This window comes from Dama dama, chromosome X (assembly GCF_033118175.1).
Source record: "Dama dama isolate Ldn47 chromosome X, ASM3311817v1, whole genome shotgun sequence".
Classification (NCBI taxonomy): domain Eukaryota; kingdom Metazoa; phylum Chordata; class Mammalia; order Artiodactyla; family Cervidae; genus Dama; species Dama dama.
This window is the reverse complement of record NC_083714.1, coordinates 55672082-55693245: the sequence shown is the minus strand read 5'-3', so window position 1 is coordinate 55693245 and position 21164 is coordinate 55672082. Positions and strand designations below refer to the sequence as shown.

Here is a 21164-nt window from a genome sequence, read left to right as displayed (position 1 = left end):
AGTTTCAGGCATATGGTGAAAAACCAGACAGACTCTTTGTATGGTTTGGTTTGGTTTTCTTTTTTTGGCACTGAGCTTACTCCAGTGGTGAAACGTTCCATAAACAAACTCACAAACAAATGCCCAAGAACATCATCAGTTAGTGAGCATTGTCTTGAAGATGACAAAATATAGTGATGAGATGGGGGTGGGGTGATGGAGAAAGTGTATCAGATTAGCATGCGCCAGCGAAGCCAGGATTTCCCAGGTGGCTCAGTTGTAAAGAATCCTCCTGCCAATGCAGGAGACGCAGGGTTGATCCCTGGGTCGGGAATATCCCCTGGAGGAGGAAATAGCAACCCACTCCAGTATTTTTGCCTGGAAAATTCCATGGACAGAGGAGCCTGATGGGCTACAGTCCACGGGGTTGCAAAGAGTCAGACATGACTTAGCCACTGAGCAAAACAACGGCAAAGCCTGTCCAAGGAGCTCACAGGCCCTTGTACAGCAACACCTGAGGATGCTGCTAGTGTTTGGCATCAGCTGCACAGGCAAATCTCTGCAATCCCTTCCCCTCTGAAGTGAATCATGAGCTTCTAGGTGAGAAAGACAAAGTCCAAGGATGCTTGAGAGAGACTTGAGATGTTTCCTGTGAAAGGGATCAGTGATCCCACCCCCCACCTCTAGGTGCTTCTCACTTCCTCTGGGGGTCACCAGGGGCCAAGCCTCTGGAAAGATAGGGGCAATCAATCTGGGAAAGGGGGTTTCCAACCTCCTCCTCCTCCTCCAGGTGCTCCCTCTCACACCCAGGCCCTGGCGCTGAACTGGGAGCCAAATTGCCATCAGTTTCCTTTGGGTTCAGACAAAGTCCTCCAGTGAATGCCTTGGCCCGGTCCTCTGGTGGTGGGTCCTCCTCCACCCCAAATACCTGGGGAAATGGCCCAGGTAGTAACTAACTCAGATCAGAGTTTCCTGGGGAGACTCTCAAGTCTTTTCTTTTTCCCACTGTGCCAAGGAAGGTGCTAAGTTACCCAGGTTCCTTTGGACGCCCAGGAATGCGCTCTGAAGGGCTGGAAGGTGTGGAGTGAGGGTGGGGGAAAATCTCAGAGGCCAGGGGACTTGGAAAAGTGATGAGGTGCAACAGGTGGTGGCGAGGGGTGCGGGAAGACAAGGGCTGGAAGCCACAGTGCGATCCCGTGGCGCACCAGCGGGCTGGCAGGGCCGGGGGTCGCAGCACCCGCATCTTGCCCCTGCCGGGCCTAGCCTGCAGTCCCTCTCCCAGCCTCAGCGGCGGCCCGCCGGTTTCCCTGCCTGGGGCCCGCGCACCGCCGGCTCGCCTCCTCCTCCCTCCCCCACGTCCCCCGCCCCTGGCTGTCTGGCAGCGCCGCAGCGGCGGCGGTGGGGGGCGGGGGGCCTTGGCGACCGGGCTTCTTACTTGTCTCCCTCCTCCTCCCAGCGCCTGGCCGGAGCCACCCCTCCCTCTGCCGCAGCCGCGTACACGTCGTCGGAGATTTCCATCGGGGCTTAGGGGGCGGAGCCAGGCTGGGGGGCGCGGGGCGGGGCGAGTGGGAGGAGTGAAAGTTGGAGCCCGACAAAACCCTCCACGCCGCGCTCCGTGCGGCCAGACCGCGCGCAGCGACCTCCGCACAGGTGGTCGCGCCGGTCCCTGCCGCAATGTCGACCAAAGTTCTCCTGATCCTCTTGGGCACGCTGGTAATCCTTCCGTGGTGAGTCTCCAGCCCTGGACCCAGGAGTCCCCGCCCAGGCCCCGCTCCCTCTCCCCCGGAGTGAGGCCGGCTCCTGAGACCCCCGCACCCCGTGTTCCTCTAGCCCCGCTCCCCGCCTGCCCCAGGCCCTCGCACGATCTACCCTATTCCCGCGTCCGCTCGACGCACGCGGCCAGCCTTCGCCCCGCTTCCCCTAGGATGGGAGCCCCGGGCCCCTGAAGGGGCGCCAAGGAAGGAAGATAGGACGCCTGTCACCTGGCCGCTCCCGTGACCCCTCCCTTTGCCCCCTCGGAACCCCCCTTTCCAAACCACTGCAGCGGCCTGGGATCGATCATTTCCCCCCGCCCCCCCCCCTCCCAGCCTTCCCTGGGAAGAGGTGACCGGCCTGGGCAGGTTCGCGCCTCTGAGGACTGGGGGGACTTTGGGAACGTGGCGCCCAGAGGGGTGTGCGGGCAGGGGGAAGAAACTACGTTCAAAATGTTTGAGTGTTGGCTAGTGTGTTCTCTTGTTCAAAAAAATTTTTTTTCCTCTCTTTTCTGAGCGCCTAGTGAGTACCAGGCACCGTGCCAGACAACTCTGACTTTACTTGCTTTCCTTCCCGCCTCTCCTCTTGGTGCCAGTCCCAGGCAGGAGCCTTGGTTTAGTCCAAGAGTTCCCACCCCATCCCCCTCTACCGCCAGATTCCCTCTTCCTCCCTATTGCCCCCAGACGCCCTGCTGGGTCTTGGCTGACTGGAGCCAGGGGTCAAGAATGGTCATCTCGGAGGTCTGTGGTTTTGGATCCTGCATTTCAACCCCTCCCACTCTTCCAAAGACCAACAGCAGATTTTCCCTGGAGCAGCCGGCTTCCCTCACACCTTCCTGGGGTCCTGGGACTTTGCCAGGAAGGTTATCCCCTGCGTCCCTGTCTTCTGAGAGTGAAAGAGGACTGCTTCACATTTTTTAGATGGTTTTCCATTCAGCTCCAACTGTCACAAGTTCCTAAGCTTCCTGATCTTTCTAGAAGCGTCCACCACTAGACTTGTCTTGCTTTTTTGTTTTGGGGAGGAGCATTGGGGAGATGGCTTCTCTCCCCACCCCAGAAAACTTCAGCTCACCAGGGGCAGGGCTGTGTAGCTGGTTGCTGGCTCATTGGTGCCCTGGTGAGAAGGGGGGCTGGCCTCATCAGGGGGCTTGATAAATATTTCTGAATGCGTGCTAGGAATTTCCAGTCATCCACATCCTTCCAGATGTGAACTGGACGAGTTGGGAGAACTGACATGGTGACTGGGGCAAAAGAGGGATATAGGAGTGCAGAAGGGGGGAGGGGAGCAGAAAGGAAACCAACAGGGAAGAGGGGCTGTTGTGATGGAAACTACCCTTCCAGCCCAGGGGGAAGGACTGCAGTAACTCACACTGTCTGCTCAGGCACTGTCCACATGGTAACCTGTGACGTCATTAAAGAGCTGGGGAGGTGGCAGTGGGGTGTGCTGGCACGGGCCATCTTGAACCACCTAGCTCGGGTCCAGGCTCAGCTTAAAACCACTTGTATGACACTGGGCACAACTCCTTCCTCCATCTGGGCCTCAGTTTCTCCATCTGTAAGGTTTTGAAAAAGAAGACTCATATGGGGAAAAGAAAAGCAGTCCAGTGGCCCTTCTCATATTCTCTTCCCTTTCCCCAGCCAGCTGCCTGAGCATTCTCTGTGGGGGAGGGGTTGCAGAAATTCAGCTCCATCTTGGACCATCGCATCAAGAGGGATGTGGATGCCCAAAAAGCCCCATGGGAAGATCCCCACTAGTCCTGTGCATGAGTGTTTTTCATGTTTTTATTATTTCTAGCCGTGAAAGTTGGCTTAATGGTGAGCTGAGGAAAGGTACATACATTGTCAGCAGCTTCTTAACCCCAAGATCTCAGGATGACGGGGCTTTTTGATTTGTTTGAAATTTTTTACTGGCAAAAGCAATTTGTCAGATGACAGCAGCCTCAAGACCCTCTGATCTCATTTTCATGGCAGACATATTCTGGGACCAGAGAGGCTGTGGTGGTCTTTGGGCCTTTGCTTGTTTGTTTGTTTGCCCCTGGAAACTCAGGGATTCTGGCTGGCTGTGGACTTCTGGGAGGGGTCATGGCAGGCTCTTGGCTAACAGTCCTGATCATGCCATGCTCCCAGTCAAGTCACGAATTTTGCAGTCCCCTATTTCTCCATCCCCCCGCCCCCCCCCACTTTCCTGCCCCACGGAAGCTGGCATGATCTATTCGGAGGACGGAGGGAAGAGCCTCAGGGAAAGAGGGCATCTCTGGATATGCTATTAGAAATGGAAATTGCTTTCCCCAAGCCCAGTTCTTCCCTTGCCCACAGTGGGAATTAGCCACCTCAGACGTGAGAAATGGCATCAGCTTGGCACATCTGGATGCCAATTAAGCAATTCTTAGAGTTTGAAATACTGCGGGAGCATGCATTCTGCTGCTCAAGTTGGCCTTCCCTTGGTCTGCAGTACAGAGGCCATACTCACATCTCCTGCCCTGTTAACCCCTTCTCTGAGGGAGCAAGTTGTCTAATTGATTTTGTAAACTATAAAATAATTTTGTAAGTGTAACCGAGATATAAGAGTGTAGAAACCAGGAGTGGATTTTCACAAAGGAAACATGCCCATTTAACCAGCACCTAGACCAGGAAACAGAAAGTTGCCTGTCCCCTCCCCCACCCCCACCAGCTTCACCACTCTGCCAGTTCCAAGTACACCCTCTTCCCCAAAGGAAAACACTCTCCTGCCTTCCAACATCACAGATTAATTTTGATGATGGCTTTTGAAAAAGCTTTTAATTATAAATTTTTTCAAAGACAGAAAAGTACAGAGAACAGTAGAGTGAATCTCCATGTACCCATCACCAGCCTCATTAATTATCAGCTCATAGGCAGTCTTATTTTCTATGTATCCCACCCACTCTTTATTTCCAGCTTAAATTCTTTTAAAGCAAATCTCAGACATCATATCATTTCATATGTAATTATTTTAGTATGTATTTCTAGTTGTAAGGACTTCAAAAACAGAATAAAATACCACTATTACACCAAAAATGTTTAGAATGTTTTCACACTGAAAAAACTAGCCAGTCAATATTCAAATCTCCCTTATTGTATCACAAATTTTTTTTGTTTTGTTGTGTTGTGTTTGTTTTGTTTTTTATGGTTTGCCCTTTAAAATCAGGGTTGATATAAGGTCCATATATTAGCAGATTTTTATTAGCACTTTAATTTTTCAAAACGCTTTTTTAAAAAATTAGAACATATATGCAGAAAAGCGCTCAAACCATAAGTGCACGGCTGACAGGTTGTCCAAAAATGATTCACACTGATATCAAAACACCCACATCAGGGAGTGGAATACGACCAGAACCTCAAGCTGCCTGGTGTCCCCTCCCTCACTGCCTCCCAGCAAAGGAAGCATGACTCTGATTTCTAACACCATATCTCATGTGTTTTATACATTTGCAGGTGGCTTTTTAAAGGTTTTAAAATTTTTAAGTTTAATTCTTTGTGTAATATTTCGGCTGTGGCACTCAGGTTGGATTCCTGTTGACCATCTCTTTCCTAAATTATAGTCTTTGTTTTCTCTCAGTGCTCAGAGCTTCCCCCATCCCTGGCCCCCAGCTCCAATGTAGTAGAGTATCACTAAAGCAAAGGCATGCAGTGTTCTGACCCTCTCTGGGAGAGAGTGCTCTGGCTTTCCTGAGCATTCCTCACAACCCTGGCCCTTTGCCTGCCCATTTGCTCCCAGGTGGCACTGGTCAGGCAGACTGGAGACCAAGACTAGTAATGGCAGCTGATTGGCTAGAGTTCATATACCCACCTCCTCTTGCTTTTACTTTGAAAAATTATTTTAAAATCTCGAACTTGCTTTTGTTATTGATTTTTGTTGAATAAAGAATGACCATTAAAGATGGAGAGCATGGGAAGTTCCAATGGAGAGCAGCAAGTTTTAGAAGAAATTAACAAGAATAATCTGGCTCTTGATTTACTGTTACCAGGTACTCTTTAACTATGCTCTGGGTTGCCGACTTATTCACTCTGTCCCAGGAGGCACCAGCTGGGTCCCCTCAGAGTGGAGGACAGAGGTTCACTTGTTTATTTTTATGTTCTAGCATTGAAGGACCTCAAGTTGAATCAGAGGAGGGATCCTTTGCCAGTGATGATGAGGTCTATGGCCCAAAGCCCCAGCCTCCTGAAAAGGAACTCTCCTCTGAAGAAATAAAGCCCACTGCTGTTGGTACCCATGAGAAACTTGGCAAAATGCCAACAGCCACGGAAATCCTGGATGGCATCTTCCATAACTATGACTACAAACTGCGCCCTGGCATTGGAGGTGAGTAGCAGGACATAAATCTCCCAGGCCCCGGAGGGGAGGAGGATTGAGGGCCTAAGTGTGGAGAGTGGGCCTGGGGTGTAGATGGTGGTGTCCTGCATGTGGGCAGGAATAGCTGTCGCTGACATATCAAGTAAGAGATGTCAGTGCTGGTCTCAGCAATGCCATTGACTTTGGTCTAGATTTTTCCCTTCTCTCACCCTCAGTTTTTCCAACTATAAAATGAGATGACTGGACTAGATGATTGACCTTTGAGGTATGTCCAACTCTTAACAGTCTATAAATTGGGCCTTTTCATGAGAGAAGATAGAAAGAAATGGTATCAGATCTTGTAACCATGTAGTCTAACCCTTACCCCCTTTATTCGCCACTGACCAAACCCTCCCTTTCCCCACACTTCTGTTTGACACTTACCTCTGCCACTTCTGCTTACTTTACAGAGAGACCCACTGTGGTCACTGTTGAACTGTCTGTCAACACCCTTGGGCCTCTCTCTATCATGGACATGGTGAGTACTGAGCTTTGATTTATAGTATCTTCTAGCCTAGGGAGCTGACCCATGAGGCTTTTCAAGTACTTGGTTTTTCTGTGTCTGTAACAAAAGAGTTTTTTTGGGGGGGTGGTGGATTTTAACCAACAAGGACTTGAGAAGGAGACTGAAAGGGGTAAGTTCCTTGCTGCCTGAAGAGGACCTTAGGAATCCTGACTGTATCTTCCAGTATTCCATTCAAAATAAAAATAATAAAGCAGCTTTAAACAACACAGTGGAATGACTCTTTTCTTCTGATAATGATTTTTATGGACTTAATCCTGTAGTTATCAACTGTTGCTCTAGGACTGCTTCTCTAATTCTGCCCTAGTTTCTTATCTCCTTTGCTACTGCTGCTGTTCATCCTACTGTCACTGCTGTCCCCAGTTAGCCTGCATGAGCTCCTACTTGATATATACAAAATGCAAGGTTTCTGCCTGCCCCAGTCCACCTACTAACCCAGCCTCCTGCGTGAATGCCTCCCGTAGTCCCAGCCCTGCTTATAGCATGAAATTCAACCACACACTCTAGCAGCCAAGGCTCTCCATGTCGGCAGCCAACCCAGGGCTCTAGTTTTATTTTTTTTTCACTCCTTTAGAGATCACATGTACCAGTCACACTAGCGTATGGTGTTCCCAGGCTATCTTGTACTTCTGAGTCTTTGTTCAAGTGATTTCCACTTTGGGATGGCATTTTTCCAATTTTTCACCTTATCCTTCAAGATTTAACTCTAATGACATCTCTTTCACGATATCTTCCCTGACTTCTACAGCTGCTAATTGCTCCCTTTTTTACTTACACCACACTCCTTTCTCTGACTCTCAGACCTTTCTAGCATATATCACAGTTGTTTACCTGAACTTCTCTACCTCATTGTATTGTAATTATGTACTCTGTGTCTGCCTTGCTCTCTCAACTATGGGTTCCTTGACGCCAAGGACCCAGTATATGTTAGCTAAGCAAATGAATTATAAAAGATGTTTTACAAATGTCACTTTCATCTGTGGAGCCTAATAATGAGGAAGACTGGAGTAACCAACTCCATCACAGCCATAGCCTCAGCCTAGCCCAGGGCAGACACAGTTTTAGCATACACCCTGGTACCCAACAAGCACCATGTGACTGGGTGAGCTAAGCGTCTAGGCTCTGAGATAGTACTTGCGGATACACACTCAAAGGTAAGTAAATATTCATGGAAGCTCAAGATGTTTACATAGGCTGAATGCAAGAGTGGGGTTCCCCACTGTGATGCTTTGTTTGACTGCCTGATTCTTGGGGCACAACATACTTATGCATTGGCCATGCAAAAATTAGGACTTCCCTGGTGGCTCAGAAGGTAAAGCATCTGCCTACAATGTGGGAGACCTGGGTTTGATCCCTGGGTCGGGAAGATCCTCTGGAGAAGGAAATGGCAACCCACTCCAGTACTCTTGCCTGGAGAATCCCATGGATGGAGGAGCATGGTAGGCTATGGTCCATGGGGTCGCAAAGAGTCAGACACAACTGAGCGACTTTACTCACTCACTCACTCATGCAAAAATTAACCTCAAAGCATAGTATCTTAAAATGACAAATAATCATGTGGGTTAGGAATCCAGGCATGATTTAGCTGGGTTCTCTGTTTCAGGGTTTCCCAGGCTGCAGTTAAGGTGTCAGTTGGGACTGGAGTGTCATCTGAAGACTTGACTAAGGGAGGGTCCACTTCTAAGTTCTCACGTAGTTGTTGGCAGGGCTTAGTTCTCCGGCTACTGTCTCTAGGCTTTCCACATTCCTTGCCATGTGGGCTTCCCCACAGGGCAGCTCACATGAGGCGGGTGACTTCCCTCAGAGCGAAGAAGAGCAGGAGAAAAAGTGCTCACAATTGAAGCCACAAACTGGGGAAGTAAGAAGGAAGAAGAGAAATGTGAGAGCAGCCAGATCTTTTTGAGTTTCTGTTGACATTTTAAAGCTATTTCCCCCTCTTCCCTTGATATCAGATTTATTCTTTGCTGTCATCAATGTGCTTACCACTAAAATAAGTATGAATTTAGCAATTAGTTTGACTAAAATTGCTGATAAACCAAGAAATACTGGGTTTTGAGCCAGAGGTTGAGGTCCTCTGATCCCATCATCATAGCCACCATTTACTCTTAATAAGAAAGGCACCTTTCAGATCATTGGTGGGAGCATGGTGAAAGTGGCCTGAAGAGTAGTAGAAAATTTGTGGCTACCACCTCCTTGTTATGTGTGTAAGATGTAATTTGGGGAAATCTGTTTCTAACATCTGCAAGAGCCTTTGCTGTGTTCCTACTCTTGTCAGCAGCACTAATCTCACGGGAAGGACTGCTACCTGACAAGCCTGAGGGATACAGTTTAATGACCCAGCCCTTACCAAACCTGGCATGTAACACAGAACTGGTCCAAAGAGGAGCCAACAACTTGATTTTCTTTGGCCGGTAACATGTTACTTTAGCCTGGGCCAAGTGCCTTTAGAAGATTCGGAACACTCATGTGGTATTAAATTTCCCAGAGAAGTCTGGCTGTCTGCATAGTTCCCCATAGTTCCTTAAAGCCGTGGAAGGTCCCAGTCCTTGTACATAGCCTGTTTTTCTCCGGTGATACTGTAGAGGGTGGTGCTTGGTGAGGAGGAGTTCCAATACCCTTCAGTCATAAATCAGAGGTTGTGGAGAGCACAGGATTTGTCCTCAGGGAGAGAAAACAAGCCCCCTTGTCAGGCGGGAAAAAGTGAACCGTTAGTTATCAGTTAGTGTGTCCTGAACTTACAGTTGGAATCCGGTTAAATGGAAATGAAATGCTTGTTTGAAACCCGAGAGTATAGCACAGAAGCAAGTGTGCACTGTAGTGGGGAGGCTTCCTCTGGTTACTCAGCAGTTCTGCAGGCCGGTTTGGAGCTGCCAGCCACACAGGAGTGCAGAGCCACCCTGAAGGCCACTTGTGAGGGCTGGTGTGGCTTGGCAGGGCATGGCCGGGGGCTCTACATGTGAATGGTAGCCAGGCTTTTTCCTGTGTGATTCTCTGGACTCCTCCAGGGAACATTCTCAGCCTTGGGGGGCTGGCTCCCTGTAATTGGCAGTGGCTCTCACCACCTTGTATCCTGAGCAGCAAAGGCAAGCAGAGATGTCTTGACCTCTGCTCCCTAACCTCGAGGGCTCTACAGGCCTCCTCGTTGTGGGTTTCTGGTTGGTGGTGTTCATTATTTGATGCAGGAAAAACTCACAGGAAAGGCTTAGGGGTCCTGCAGAGGAAAACTGGACCTTGACCCCCAAAGGGATTCTTGGAACAAGTGGAGTAAGCCCTGGAGAGTAAGGCAGGTGGAGGTGGTCCCAGGGCAGGGCCATGGCAGTAGTGTTCTGAGCATCAGAGCCAGTATGTTCCCATTAACTATTTGTTTGATTTCGAACAGACTCCTTTCTCTCTGACCTCTAAAGTAAAGGTGATTGAACTAGCCCTAAAGGTTGTACCTTGGCCTTGTTCTAGTACTTTCTGTTCAAGCTGCTTGCAGTTCTGTTAGATTCTTTTTGTTTTCTTCCTTTCAATACCAGTGGTGCAGATTTCTAGCTTCTCATACTTCTTCCTCTTAAACTTTCTTTTTGATATTTAACAATTTATGCGATAGACCATATCTAGAGACCAAATACTTATGGGTTAATTAACATCTGTGCTCCCCAAACAAAAGCTGAAAGGGGCAACTTCATTGTATGCAATCAAAGGTGCATATGTTTACAAATGTTTAGAATGATTTTGACCTGACATCTCTGATTTGCTATGGAAATGTGGGAGCCCAGATGGTGTTAGCCTGACTGGAGTAGCATCATAGTCCTACAGGGGAGTATCAACGTGATGAGCCCAACCTTTACAATTAAGCCACCATTGTCTGTCTGTTTCTAGGTTAAATGTGTCTTCCCAGATTGCTATTCATTTGGGTTTTTTTTTTTTCTTTCTGGAATACATGGAAATAGACAATGTCCTTCAGCCAAACCCATGCTATTTTCCTCTGTGGAAACCTGAGTGGGCTCCTGTCTATTAGATAGGTCCATCACAAGATGGCGCAGGAATGTTCTTTGTCTGCACAGCCCCAAATGTGTGCTTTTCTATCCTTGCCACCAGGAATACACCATTGACATCACCTTCTGCCAGACTTGGTATGACGAACGCCTTCGTTTCAATGGCAGCTTTGAGAGCTTTGTTCTGAGTGGCAACTTGGTGAGCCTGCTGTGGGTCCCAGACACCTTTTTTAGGAATTCTAAGAGGACCCATGAGCACTCAATCACCATGCCCAACCAGATGGTCCGCATCCACAAGGATGGCAAGGTGTTGTACACCATCAGGTATGTCAAGCTTCTGGAGTCTTGCCTCCTGTGACTCTTCTTCCCCTTCTGAGAATTTTTGCCAAAGAAACGTGGACTGAGGTTTCATCCTGAATGATACTTCTAAGGGCCCCTCCAGCTTTCCCAGACCATGAGCTCAATCCCTTGGTGTATAGACATACATACTAAAGCCTCAGAATAAGAAGATATTGCTTAAGGCCACAGCCCGAGTTTGTGGCATAGCTGGGACTGATATCTGGGTGATATGGGGCCAGGGAGGTGGTAAACAGTGGAAGAGTGTTGGCAGGTCCTTGAAGCTGGGATGGGCAAGAAACACAAGCCCATCTAAGCTGGTCCATACATTTTTCTGATGATGGAGGCCAGAGTAACCAGATACTTCCAAGCTGTTCTTCCACTCTTTTTGTCTCTCCTTTGAGCTCTTTGTCTCAAATCCCACCATTGCCACTCATTGGTGGTGGTCCCCAGGCCCAAGCTGGGTGGATACCTAAGTGTTCAGGGCCAGCCTAATGAGGCTCCTTTCTCCCTTCCAGGATGACCATTGAGGCTGGATGCTCACTCCACATGCTCAAATTTCCAATGGACTCTCACTCTTGCCCTCTGTCTTTCTCTAGCTGTGAGTACCTTCTTAGGTTTCTGGGACCCCAGAGTCATCACACTGGGCCCCTTCTTCTTCTCATCCTTGCCCCTTACATGTTTCTGCCTTTGTTTTTTTCCCTTAAGATGGTATCAAGGTTGCCCAGGGCCTCCCAGTCCATCCTCATCTCCTTTCCTGCTGACAATGCTGTGTTGCTTAACCTGGGCTTCATGTTGGCTTCCTCCTTCTCCTTTCCACCCCATTTCAAATCAGTCACCCGCCTCTAAAGTGTATCTCAAGTACGTCTGCTCTCCATCTTCACTGTCACTACTACCTTGGTTTAGGTCTTTGTCATCTTCCACTTGGACTTTGCAACATATGCACTTTGAAGCTGACCATGTCCAACACTAAATACATGGTCTCCTCCCAACCTCTACCCTCAAAACAAATGCATTGCTTCTGTGTTCCCATCTGTCTCATTGAAAGGCACCACCAACCACTCAGTTTTCAAAGCCAAGAACTTTGACGCTTCTTTCTTCTTCACCTCCTACATCTATCCAATCAACACATCCTGTTGGTGTTCCCTCCAGAATCTCTATTGATCTTATTTCTCTGCATTCTCTCTGCCACAGCTTTGACTCCTGCCTTTGTTCATTTTATTGTGCCTGAGTTATTGCATTGGGCTCCCATAACTGGTCTCCCTGTCAACAGGCCATCCTCATATAAGAGCTAGAGTGACCTAGTGGAAGCATCATCTAGACTAGGTTACTCCTTAGTTTCAAATCCTTCCTGAACTCTCGAATCAATTCCAAATTGCTTAAAATAGCACTCAAGGCCCTTCATGAACTGGCCCCTGCTATCCACTCCTACATACCTCATCCATCTTCTGTGAGCCAGCCGTCCTGAACTTTTAACGTTTCCATAATACATGAGACATTTTCACCTTCCTGTGCAAAGAACACACTCCTTACCCTTTCAGCCTCATCTGTACAGAGAATATTTATACTGGACTTTTAAGACTTACTGAGCATGTCACCCACTCTATGGAATCGTCTTTTCTGGGTGTGTCCCCAACTGATCTTTCCCTCCTTTGTTTCCCCACTGTCCAACGGGCAAAGGTTTCTCAGAGGAATTCCAACAATTACAGATGTATACTCACTGTCTTATTCAATAAAATGTGAATGCTTGAAGGCAGGGCTCCTGCCTTGCTCATCTCTGTGTGTCTAGCACAGGGCGTGGTACTGAGGAATGCTAAGTGAATGCACTTACTGGATGGACTTCAATAATGAGGTAAGAGAAGTAAGGCCCCACAGCTGGTGAAGCCAGAGTCAGGACTCCAGGGCATTGCTCAGACACCATGCTGTTGGAGGCCTCAGCTTGGCTTCCCAGTCTCACATGACTCGTCTTCCCACGTTGCCTTACAGTTTCCTATCCTGAGAATGACCTAATCTACGAGTGGGAAAATTTCACACTTAAAATCAATGAGAGTAATTCCTGGAAGCTCTTCCAGTTTGACTTTACAGGAGTGAGCAACACGACTGAAACTGTCACAACCCTGGCTGGTAAGTGCACCTTTGAGCCAGGGCTAGCCAGAGGCCCAGGAGGGTGGTAAGGATGACTGAAGGTGGCCATCCATTCATCCAAATGCTATGTACTCATTCCATGACAATATAACATGGCTCCTGTCTTATAAATGCTAAGCACTTATAACTGTTTGCAGAGGAAACTGAGACTTTGTAACTATGTCTCAGTCTCATCTGCAAAGAAGTAAGTGCTTTGCCAAGCCCCGGAGAGGGTAGGTGAGTAGATATAGTTTTGTTGCTGTCAGAATTTGCAACTAGCCTTGTCATGCAGACCTTTTGGTTTCCAGCACTTTGTTACAACTGACCTACTTGGACACTTGGGGAAATGGAGGTCATGTGAGTTCTCCATACTCAAAGCAATCCAAGTGGTTCCAGTTGAGTGGGATTCAGTATGTCCTGATGGGAGGTGGAGGCTAAAGTTCTGTCATCAGCTATGTGAGAGCTGGGATAATCTGGAAGAGGTTTCAGCAGCTACAATACCTGCCATATCAACATTTCTTTTAAAGGAGCAGCCCTGACACGCACAGATTCCCATCAAAGGCTTCGTGGTGGATTCAACTTGGATGGTGATCATTGGTTTTCTGACCTTGTCCCTCACAAGGACTAAAGGGGAGGGTCCTGGGTCTCTTATACTTTAGCTCCCAATTAGATGTGAGTGTCTTTGCTTGTGTTCCTAGGTGATCTGAATGAGGAGCCAAGGGGCCTCCCTGGGGCTGCTCCGGGAGCAGCCTTTTCACACATACTGACCAGTCAGGGCAGTGGCGGCTCTGCCTTCACCATTTCCAGCCTGCGGATGGAACCAGTCACCCAGCCAGCCATTTGCCATGGAAGGCATCTTGCTTGGCTTCCGTGTGGCTAGGCGGAAAATCTGCTTTTGCTTTACTCGTTGAATTGGTCCCTGGGTGAGGAATAGTCCATGCTCATCTGGCTAGAGCTTTGCTTGCACAGTACTAGACACGGGTAGAAGGCTGCTTTACAAGCACTTTCCTTTTTCTCGGGGGCTCTGGGTAAGCAATTTTACTCCCTTTGACTTGGGACCCTTGCTCTTCTGCCAGCTGACCATTGGCATGCCTCTTACGTTTCTGCACCTTGGTTTCCCGAGACAGGTGGGGATCCATCATCAAAAGCAGCAGGAGACAAGGCCCACGGGCTTTCAAGTCACTAGTGGTTCCGTTTAGTAGATGGTTGTACATTGTTTCAAAATGGTACCCTAGTGACTACAAAGCCCCAGAGGCAGCATCATCACCAGTGACAATAGGTAAGCACCCCACCCTCCTTGGAAGAGAGGAGAGTTCGTGAGAGAAAGGAGAAGCCCTCCTTTATCTTCTGTGAGAGATGAGTTGGACTTGAATCATGGTTTCTTCAGTATCATAGTTATCTTTGGGACTGGTCCCAACTCTTTCGGTCAATCCCTGGGCAATTCACTCTGTCTGGAGTAGACTTAGGTCCTAAGCTCCTAAGGGTTCAGAATACAGTGCTAGCTTGGTACTCTGGCCACCTTGGGCCTTCAACCAAAGAATCTCTGCTTCAGGAGCCTTACCCCCAGTGAGTGAGACATCTTTCACTGCTGGCTGTTGAGCCTTTGATACAGAATTCACTGATGATTAGCATTTTGCTTTCTTGCAAGGGAGTTTCTTCCTTTGCTAGACAACTGTTCATTGGAAAAACCTCTCTGTTCATCTGAAATTGAAGTCTCTGGAACTTCCACTCGTTAGACTTAGTTCTTTTTCCCTAGAACTACTGAGCTTCCAGTAAATCTAGTCAATGTTCCACAGGGTCAAGATCAAAGAGCCAGTATTATGGTTCCAACCCTGGATCATATTATTTTATAGACTATACAGCTGTAGTTCTTTTTCCTCCCCTTTGTTCTTCAAAGCTTTGGCTCCACTCATCCTTCCAGTCTCAGTCCCCTGGACACGGTCTTTTCCATTGTGTTCCTGTGACAGTGCAGTGACCAGCTGTGCTCTGGTTGAGGCAGATAAGAGCAGGAAGCATCTTTATAGCTTTTCTCCCCCTCTGGCTCCTCAGCCCCAGATATCTTTTTTCCCTTACCCATGCTCCTCCATTCCTCAGAAATAAGAAAGTGTGTGTTAGTACCTTCACTTGGCCTTAAAGGATAAGTTCCCATCTGTTGAAAAGTAGAGAAGGTTCTTCTTTGGTAAAATAGACAAAATAAAAATAGAAAAAGCCGATAGGATAATCAATCTTATTGCAACAAGAATATATCAACTCAGCAAAGTTTTGTGCAGAGTGGCTATAGCTAAATAGGGCCATTTTAATTGCAGTCAAGACCACAGGACAAGGAGCTAGGATCTTGATAAAAAACATTCTGGCTAGTAGGTAAGGATGAGTGGTCCCTGCAGCAGCCCCGGAGGAGTTCAATCCGCAAAGCTGCTATTCTGGACACAGGTATTCAGCTGGCCCCAGGCAACTTCCTGGCCTTTTCCAGAAGATTCTGAGAAGTCTTGCCCCTTGAGTGTCAGTGCTGCCAAGGTGAGTAGGAAAGGCTCGTCTTCCCATTCAGTCCCAACATACCCAGACTTGCTGGGCAGGTGATCTATTTTCTAAAATAGGAGGACACACGGACAGGTTAGTGTTCTGGTCTACTTTACAGAACTGTTTCCAGGCAGCAGCAAGAGTTGCTGTGCATCTGCTGGGTTCTAGGCTGTGCTGGGCTGGAATGGGCAGGAATGTAGCAACAGGGCTCAGATGAGACCTGCCCTAAAGAGGTTTAAAAACCCACCTAATAAGGCCAGTGAATTCTATAGCATCACTGAAGTGGAGAGTTGGAGCTTAGTTCCCCTGAGGAGCCAGAATTTGAACTATTGTAAACCCAACATGATGTTGAGAGTGAAAAGAGATATTCTGGCTTCAGAAAGACCTCCAGAATCCCTGGGGGTCATGATAAGCATGCAGAGTGTTTGGGCATGTCAGAGTATAAGGCAGCATGAAGGGTCCAATAGAAGATGTCAAGTGGAGATAGAGGCTGTCCTCAGGTCCTGCACAAACCATCACTGCCTAGGCTGAGAGCCAACATCAAGGACACGATACCCAATGAATGCGAAAACCTCAGTCAGCCTTGTGGATGTATGTTCTGCAGACCTAACATCTAGAGGACTGACTGAAATTTTCACTTTCAGCTAAGTCTTCTATTTTCTTGAAACACTCATTTTGGGCTAGGATAATAGACTAAGAACAGGAGTCCAGGGTTCGAATATTGGTATAAATATCCACATTATCTCAAGGAAGCTGAGTAGATAAGGTTAGCTTAGAGTAGGGTGTGGACGTGGAGGCCTCAGTCAGCCACCTGGACATTAGCCATGTGTTTCTGATATCTAGAGGGCTAACTGATTTTACTGTCTTCACTTGACTATTCTGCTCCCTATCCTGGAAATATGGATGTGGGGTGTGTGACAGTGAACTGAGAAATAAGTGATGAAGGTTCTAGCCCTGGCTTGACTCTTAACTGACCATGGGCCTGGCAGTGAGTCTCCTCTCGGGCTTCCTCTGTGTCTCTGTGTGTGGCATTGCCTTAATGTGCCTCTGTCCGAGGACCATGGTGGGCATCCCATGAGCCCCTATTGGGCCCTTAGTATGCATGTCCTTCTGCATGTGGGACACCCTCGTGGCAGTGCAGTAGTGAGGAGGTATTTTTTAAATATCTTCCAGGTGATTTTGTAGTCATGACGCTTTACTTCAACGTGAGCAGGCGGTTTGGCTTTGTGGCCTTTCATAACTATGTTCCTTCCTCTGTGACCACAATGGTCTCCTGGATTTCCTTTTGGATCAAGAAAGAATCTGCTCCAGCCAGGACTTCTCTAGGTAAGTGGATGAAGTAGGCATCTCCTTGAGGCACAGAATTGCCTTTTCTGGGGGCCTTTCCAAAGTGTAATATATAAGCTAGTGGTGCCGTCCACCTCCACTCATCTCCTTTCACAGGCATCACCTCTGTACTCACCATGACCACTTTGGGCACCTTCTCTCGGAAGAATTTCCCACGCGTATCCTATATCACAGCCTTAGATTTCTACATCGCTATCTGCTTCGTCTTCTGCTTTTGTGCTCTGTTGGAGTTTGCTGTGCTCAACTTCCTGACCTACAACCGGACAGCGCCCCGTAGTTCTCCCATACTTCGCCATGTATGAGCTGGTATGGGAGTGGTGGCAAGGCTTTGGAGGACGGAGGCATGCAAGTAGGGCACTGGCACTCATGACACGTGGGTGGCCAGCTCACCAAGTAATGAGGGGTAACCTGGGGCTTTGGGGGCATTGGGTAAATTTTCGGGTGTGATGGTGGAAATTCTGGGGTGGGGGGTGTGGGGAAAGAAACAGAGTGCCAAGCACTGAGCCCTTGGGAATCCTTGAGACAGCACCTGGGCTTGATTCATCTTCCCTTGACTCGTTCTGACTTCTTTGCTCCTTCCTTTCAGCCTCGTGCCCCGATCCGTGTGCGCATCCCTGTCATTGAGCATCCGGAAGCTTTTGTGTGCGACATTGAGGACTCCGAGGAGGAGGAGGCGGGGGAGAGTGAGGAAGACGAAGGCCCATCCTGCCCAGCCCGGCAGGCCGCCAGGCCAAGCCGCCCCCGGCGCTCTGCTGGCTGCAGCAGGTGGTGCGATAAGTACTGTTGCATGGTCCCCACTTGTGACGCCAGCAGCTGGCAGCAGGGCCGCCTCTTCATCCATGTCTACCGCTTGGATAACTACTCGCGAGTGATTTTCCCGGTCACCTTCTTCTTCTTCAATGTGATCTATTGGCTTGTTTGCCTTAACCTGTAGGTGCCAGCTGGTACCCTGTGGGGCAGCCTCCCCAGTTCCCCAGGAGGTCCCACAGCCTTTGCTAAGGGAGTTGGAGGAAAGCAGCAACCAGAGAATGTCTTTCCTTCCCCTTCCCCAGCCGGCAGCTGGCAGGGCTCCTTGCCAGTCGCACCCCACCTGGCCCGTTCACCAAATCTCCTTAGTGGCCCATCTCAAGTAGAATGGCCCCATCTCTGTTCTTCCCGGGGCATGTGTGACACTCAGGCTTCGAAACGTAGACTCAGCGACCAGCTCCCTAAGATGGTGTCCATGTGTGAGCGGATTAGCCATCTCCCCAAAGGGCTAACACCCACTGCCTTTTCCCAGAAACCCAGCACTGCCTTTGTGGTGCTCTGGGCCTAGCTCTGGCCTCAGCCTCAAAGTGCACACACCAGCTGCTTGCCTGATCCTGGCACCTCCTAATGATGCCGGGCAGCAGTGTAACGGGGAGGGGATCTCGGTCCTAGGTCCGATTATTATATTCTTGACTCTTGTCTCCCTGCCCTCCCTTCCCCTGCATATAGATGGGCACTGGCGTGATTCCTTTAGGAGGAAAGGGGAGCCAGCAAGTGAGGACAGTACCCCTCCCTCTGCTGCTGTGACACCTCCCTCTTCCCTCCCCGCGGGCCTTCATTGCTCATCTTCACCACCAGTTCAATGCCTTGCATCCAGTGGGTGTCTATTTTTGTGTGTGATGATAGTAATGACCCCCTGCTTTGTATGCCCCTTTCTTCCTCCCCCTTGGCCCCTGTGACTTTTCTGTGACTTCCCCGGTGACTTTCCCAGCCCCAACCCAGGTGCTAGGCCATGGTGACTTCCCGGGGCCAAGAAACTAAGGGAATTCTGCTCTCTGCAGTGGGCATTACCCGCATTGATTGGTGCCCAGTCGAGGCACAGCATAGGAGTTCTGCCACTTCCTTGACCCCTGGACCTGTGAGCAGGTCCACTCCTATTTCTGGGGGCACTCTGACAATCACAATCAATCAATTGAATTCCCTTAAATTTGTACAGCACTTTACCTTTTGCAAAAGCACTTTTGACAAATTATTTCTATTTTGAGCCTCATAGCCCAGTGATATATTCAGGGCAGGATTCTTATCCCCATTTTGCAGATGAGAACCCTGAGGCACAGATTTCTATGGGACTGTGGATCTCACTGGAAACTACCCAGGAGCCCACTGTCATGTGACAGGGCTAGGCAGCTCTTTCCACCATGATTTGATTCTATAGCCTCTGCTGGCACCCCAGTGGCAGGGCCCAGAGTGGCAGCCTCTTTTCAGCATTGGCCTGCTCAATTCCTGGGCCTCAGGTGCTCAGACTGCCCCAAAGATCTAATCTCTCCTGGCTCTAGTAACCCAGTGAGGTGAATTTAGACACGCCCCAATGCTTGTATATGCTGAATGAAATCTGTGTCTGTATTTTATTGGGTGGGTGGGTAGGGTGGGGCTCCATCTGCTTTTTGTCACCATCAACTGTAAAGGGGAAATATATCAATAAATATGTCAGCAAAGCATAAAAAATGTTACGGCTGGTTTCTTCGGTGTTCAAGTTTGTTCTCTGCGGGGGTTTTATTTTTTTTTTTTTATTTTTACTTACTTATTTTTGGTGTCACTGGGTCTTTGTTGCTGTGCACGGGCTTTCTCTAGTTGTGGAGAGCTGGGGCTACCTTCTTGTTAGGGTGTGAAGGCTTCTCACTGCGGTAGCTTCTCTTGCTGTGGAGCTGTGGAGCACACGCTCGAGGGCGTGGGTTTCAGTAGTTGCAGCTCACCGGCCCTAGAGTATGGGCTCAGTAGTTGTGCACAGGCTTAGTTGCCCTGTGGCATGTGGAATCTTCCCAGGCCAGGGATCAAACTTGTGTCCCCTGCATTGGCAGGTGGATTTTTAACCACTGGACCACCGGGGAAGTTTTCTGCTGAGGTTTTAAACCTTAACTCAGTGACTCAAATCTTTGTCTGTTATCCTCCCCCATCTATGACCCCTAGACCTACCACACACTTGCCATGTACTTTTCTCTCAGTGGAGAACTTAAGGGAAGACACTGGCCAAGTGAGCGCCCCCCTTTACTGATTTCCTTACTTACTCCTATGCCTCTTCTCCCTTCCATGTTTCTTTTGCTTTGCCCATCATTCTAGCTTCATCTAGTCAGCTTCCTAAAGATCATCAGACTCAGAACACTCCCCATTTAAAGATGGGGATGCTGAGGCAACTATCATACAACCAGTCAATAGTGGAGTGGGATGAAGTCAATACCCTGTCTTGGCTTAGAACAAGCCTGGAGATCTTGGTTGATTACCCTTCAAATGAACTTTCTAAAGGTATATTGGGAAATGTTGGCCCTGGCATCCTTTGACACATCCAGCTCTAAGGAAAGTCAGAAATGATAATAAGAACCAAGCAAGAGACAAAATGGCATCTGAGCAGCCAACGGTTTTGCCATAAAGTTCTTGAAATGATGCACACGTTCCCTGTAAGAAATCTACATGCCTTTACTCTATATTTTCTGATGTCCTAACCCATGACACATTACAATTAATAACAAGTAACAAGGAAAATAGTTGCTCACTTTTAGTTATATTAGATGCAAGGATGGGAGGATAGAAAGCCTGGCTCCTGAGCAATGAGGACATGCAAATTTGTGAACACTCATATTTAAATGCATTTTGAAACAGATAGTGCAAACCTGATTTCTTCAACACACTACAGTAAAGCTAAAAACAAAATTCCTTCCATTAGTAAATTTTAGGAAGCTCGTGTAAACAGTTCTTTAAAAATGAAGAAAATCATTATTGGGTGCATAATATCAAAAAATCAAATTAATGAAGAAAAAACTCCATATGCTTAAAAACACATGGGATGCAGCCAGCACCATATTCGGAGAAAAATTCATGATTTAAGCATTTCAATTACTGAGCACAATGGAAGATAAAGTGAGTTAAGCATGGAAACCTAGAAACTGGAAAACAGATAAAAGCACATTACATCTTAGAAAAGTTTGAGGGAAAGAGAGATTTAAAAATTAATTAGTGTCAGGAGAACTAGCTACTCATTTAAAAATAAATAAAACTGGGTCACCCGTCTCTTTCTTTACATCAGCATCACAGATGAATCAAACATTTTAAAACTTTTTAAGAAAATCCTAAGATAATATGGGTGAATATGTTTTCTTGGGATGGGAAAGGCCTTTATAAGCATGACATAAAACACCAGAAACTAAAGGGAAGTGCTGAAAATTTTGTTCATACTAAGAAATAGTAAGTAAAGGAAAAGCAAAAAAAAAAAAAATGTATAACAAAACACACTGTCA

At 48.1% G+C, this 21164-nt stretch overlaps 1 protein-coding gene across 1 annotated transcript; it reads left to right on the top strand.

Annotated features, from left to right (window-relative positions):
* The first annotated feature begins 1573 nt into the window (after nt 1-1573).
* Nucleotides 1574-19288, top strand: GABRE (gamma-aminobutyric acid type A receptor subunit epsilon). Its single transcript, XM_061136210.1, has 9 exons — nt 1574-1706; nt 5831-6051; nt 6492-6559; nt 10688-10908; nt 11439-11521; nt 12907-13044; nt 16735-16887; nt 17005-17204; nt 17495-19288. Exons 1-9 carry the CDS (start codon nt 1654-1656, stop codon nt 17840-17842), a joined length of 1485 nt encoding a protein of 494 aa, XP_060992193.1. The 5' UTR covers nt 1574-1653; the 3' UTR covers nt 17843-19288.
* Nucleotides 19289-21164: the final 1876 nt, after the last annotated feature.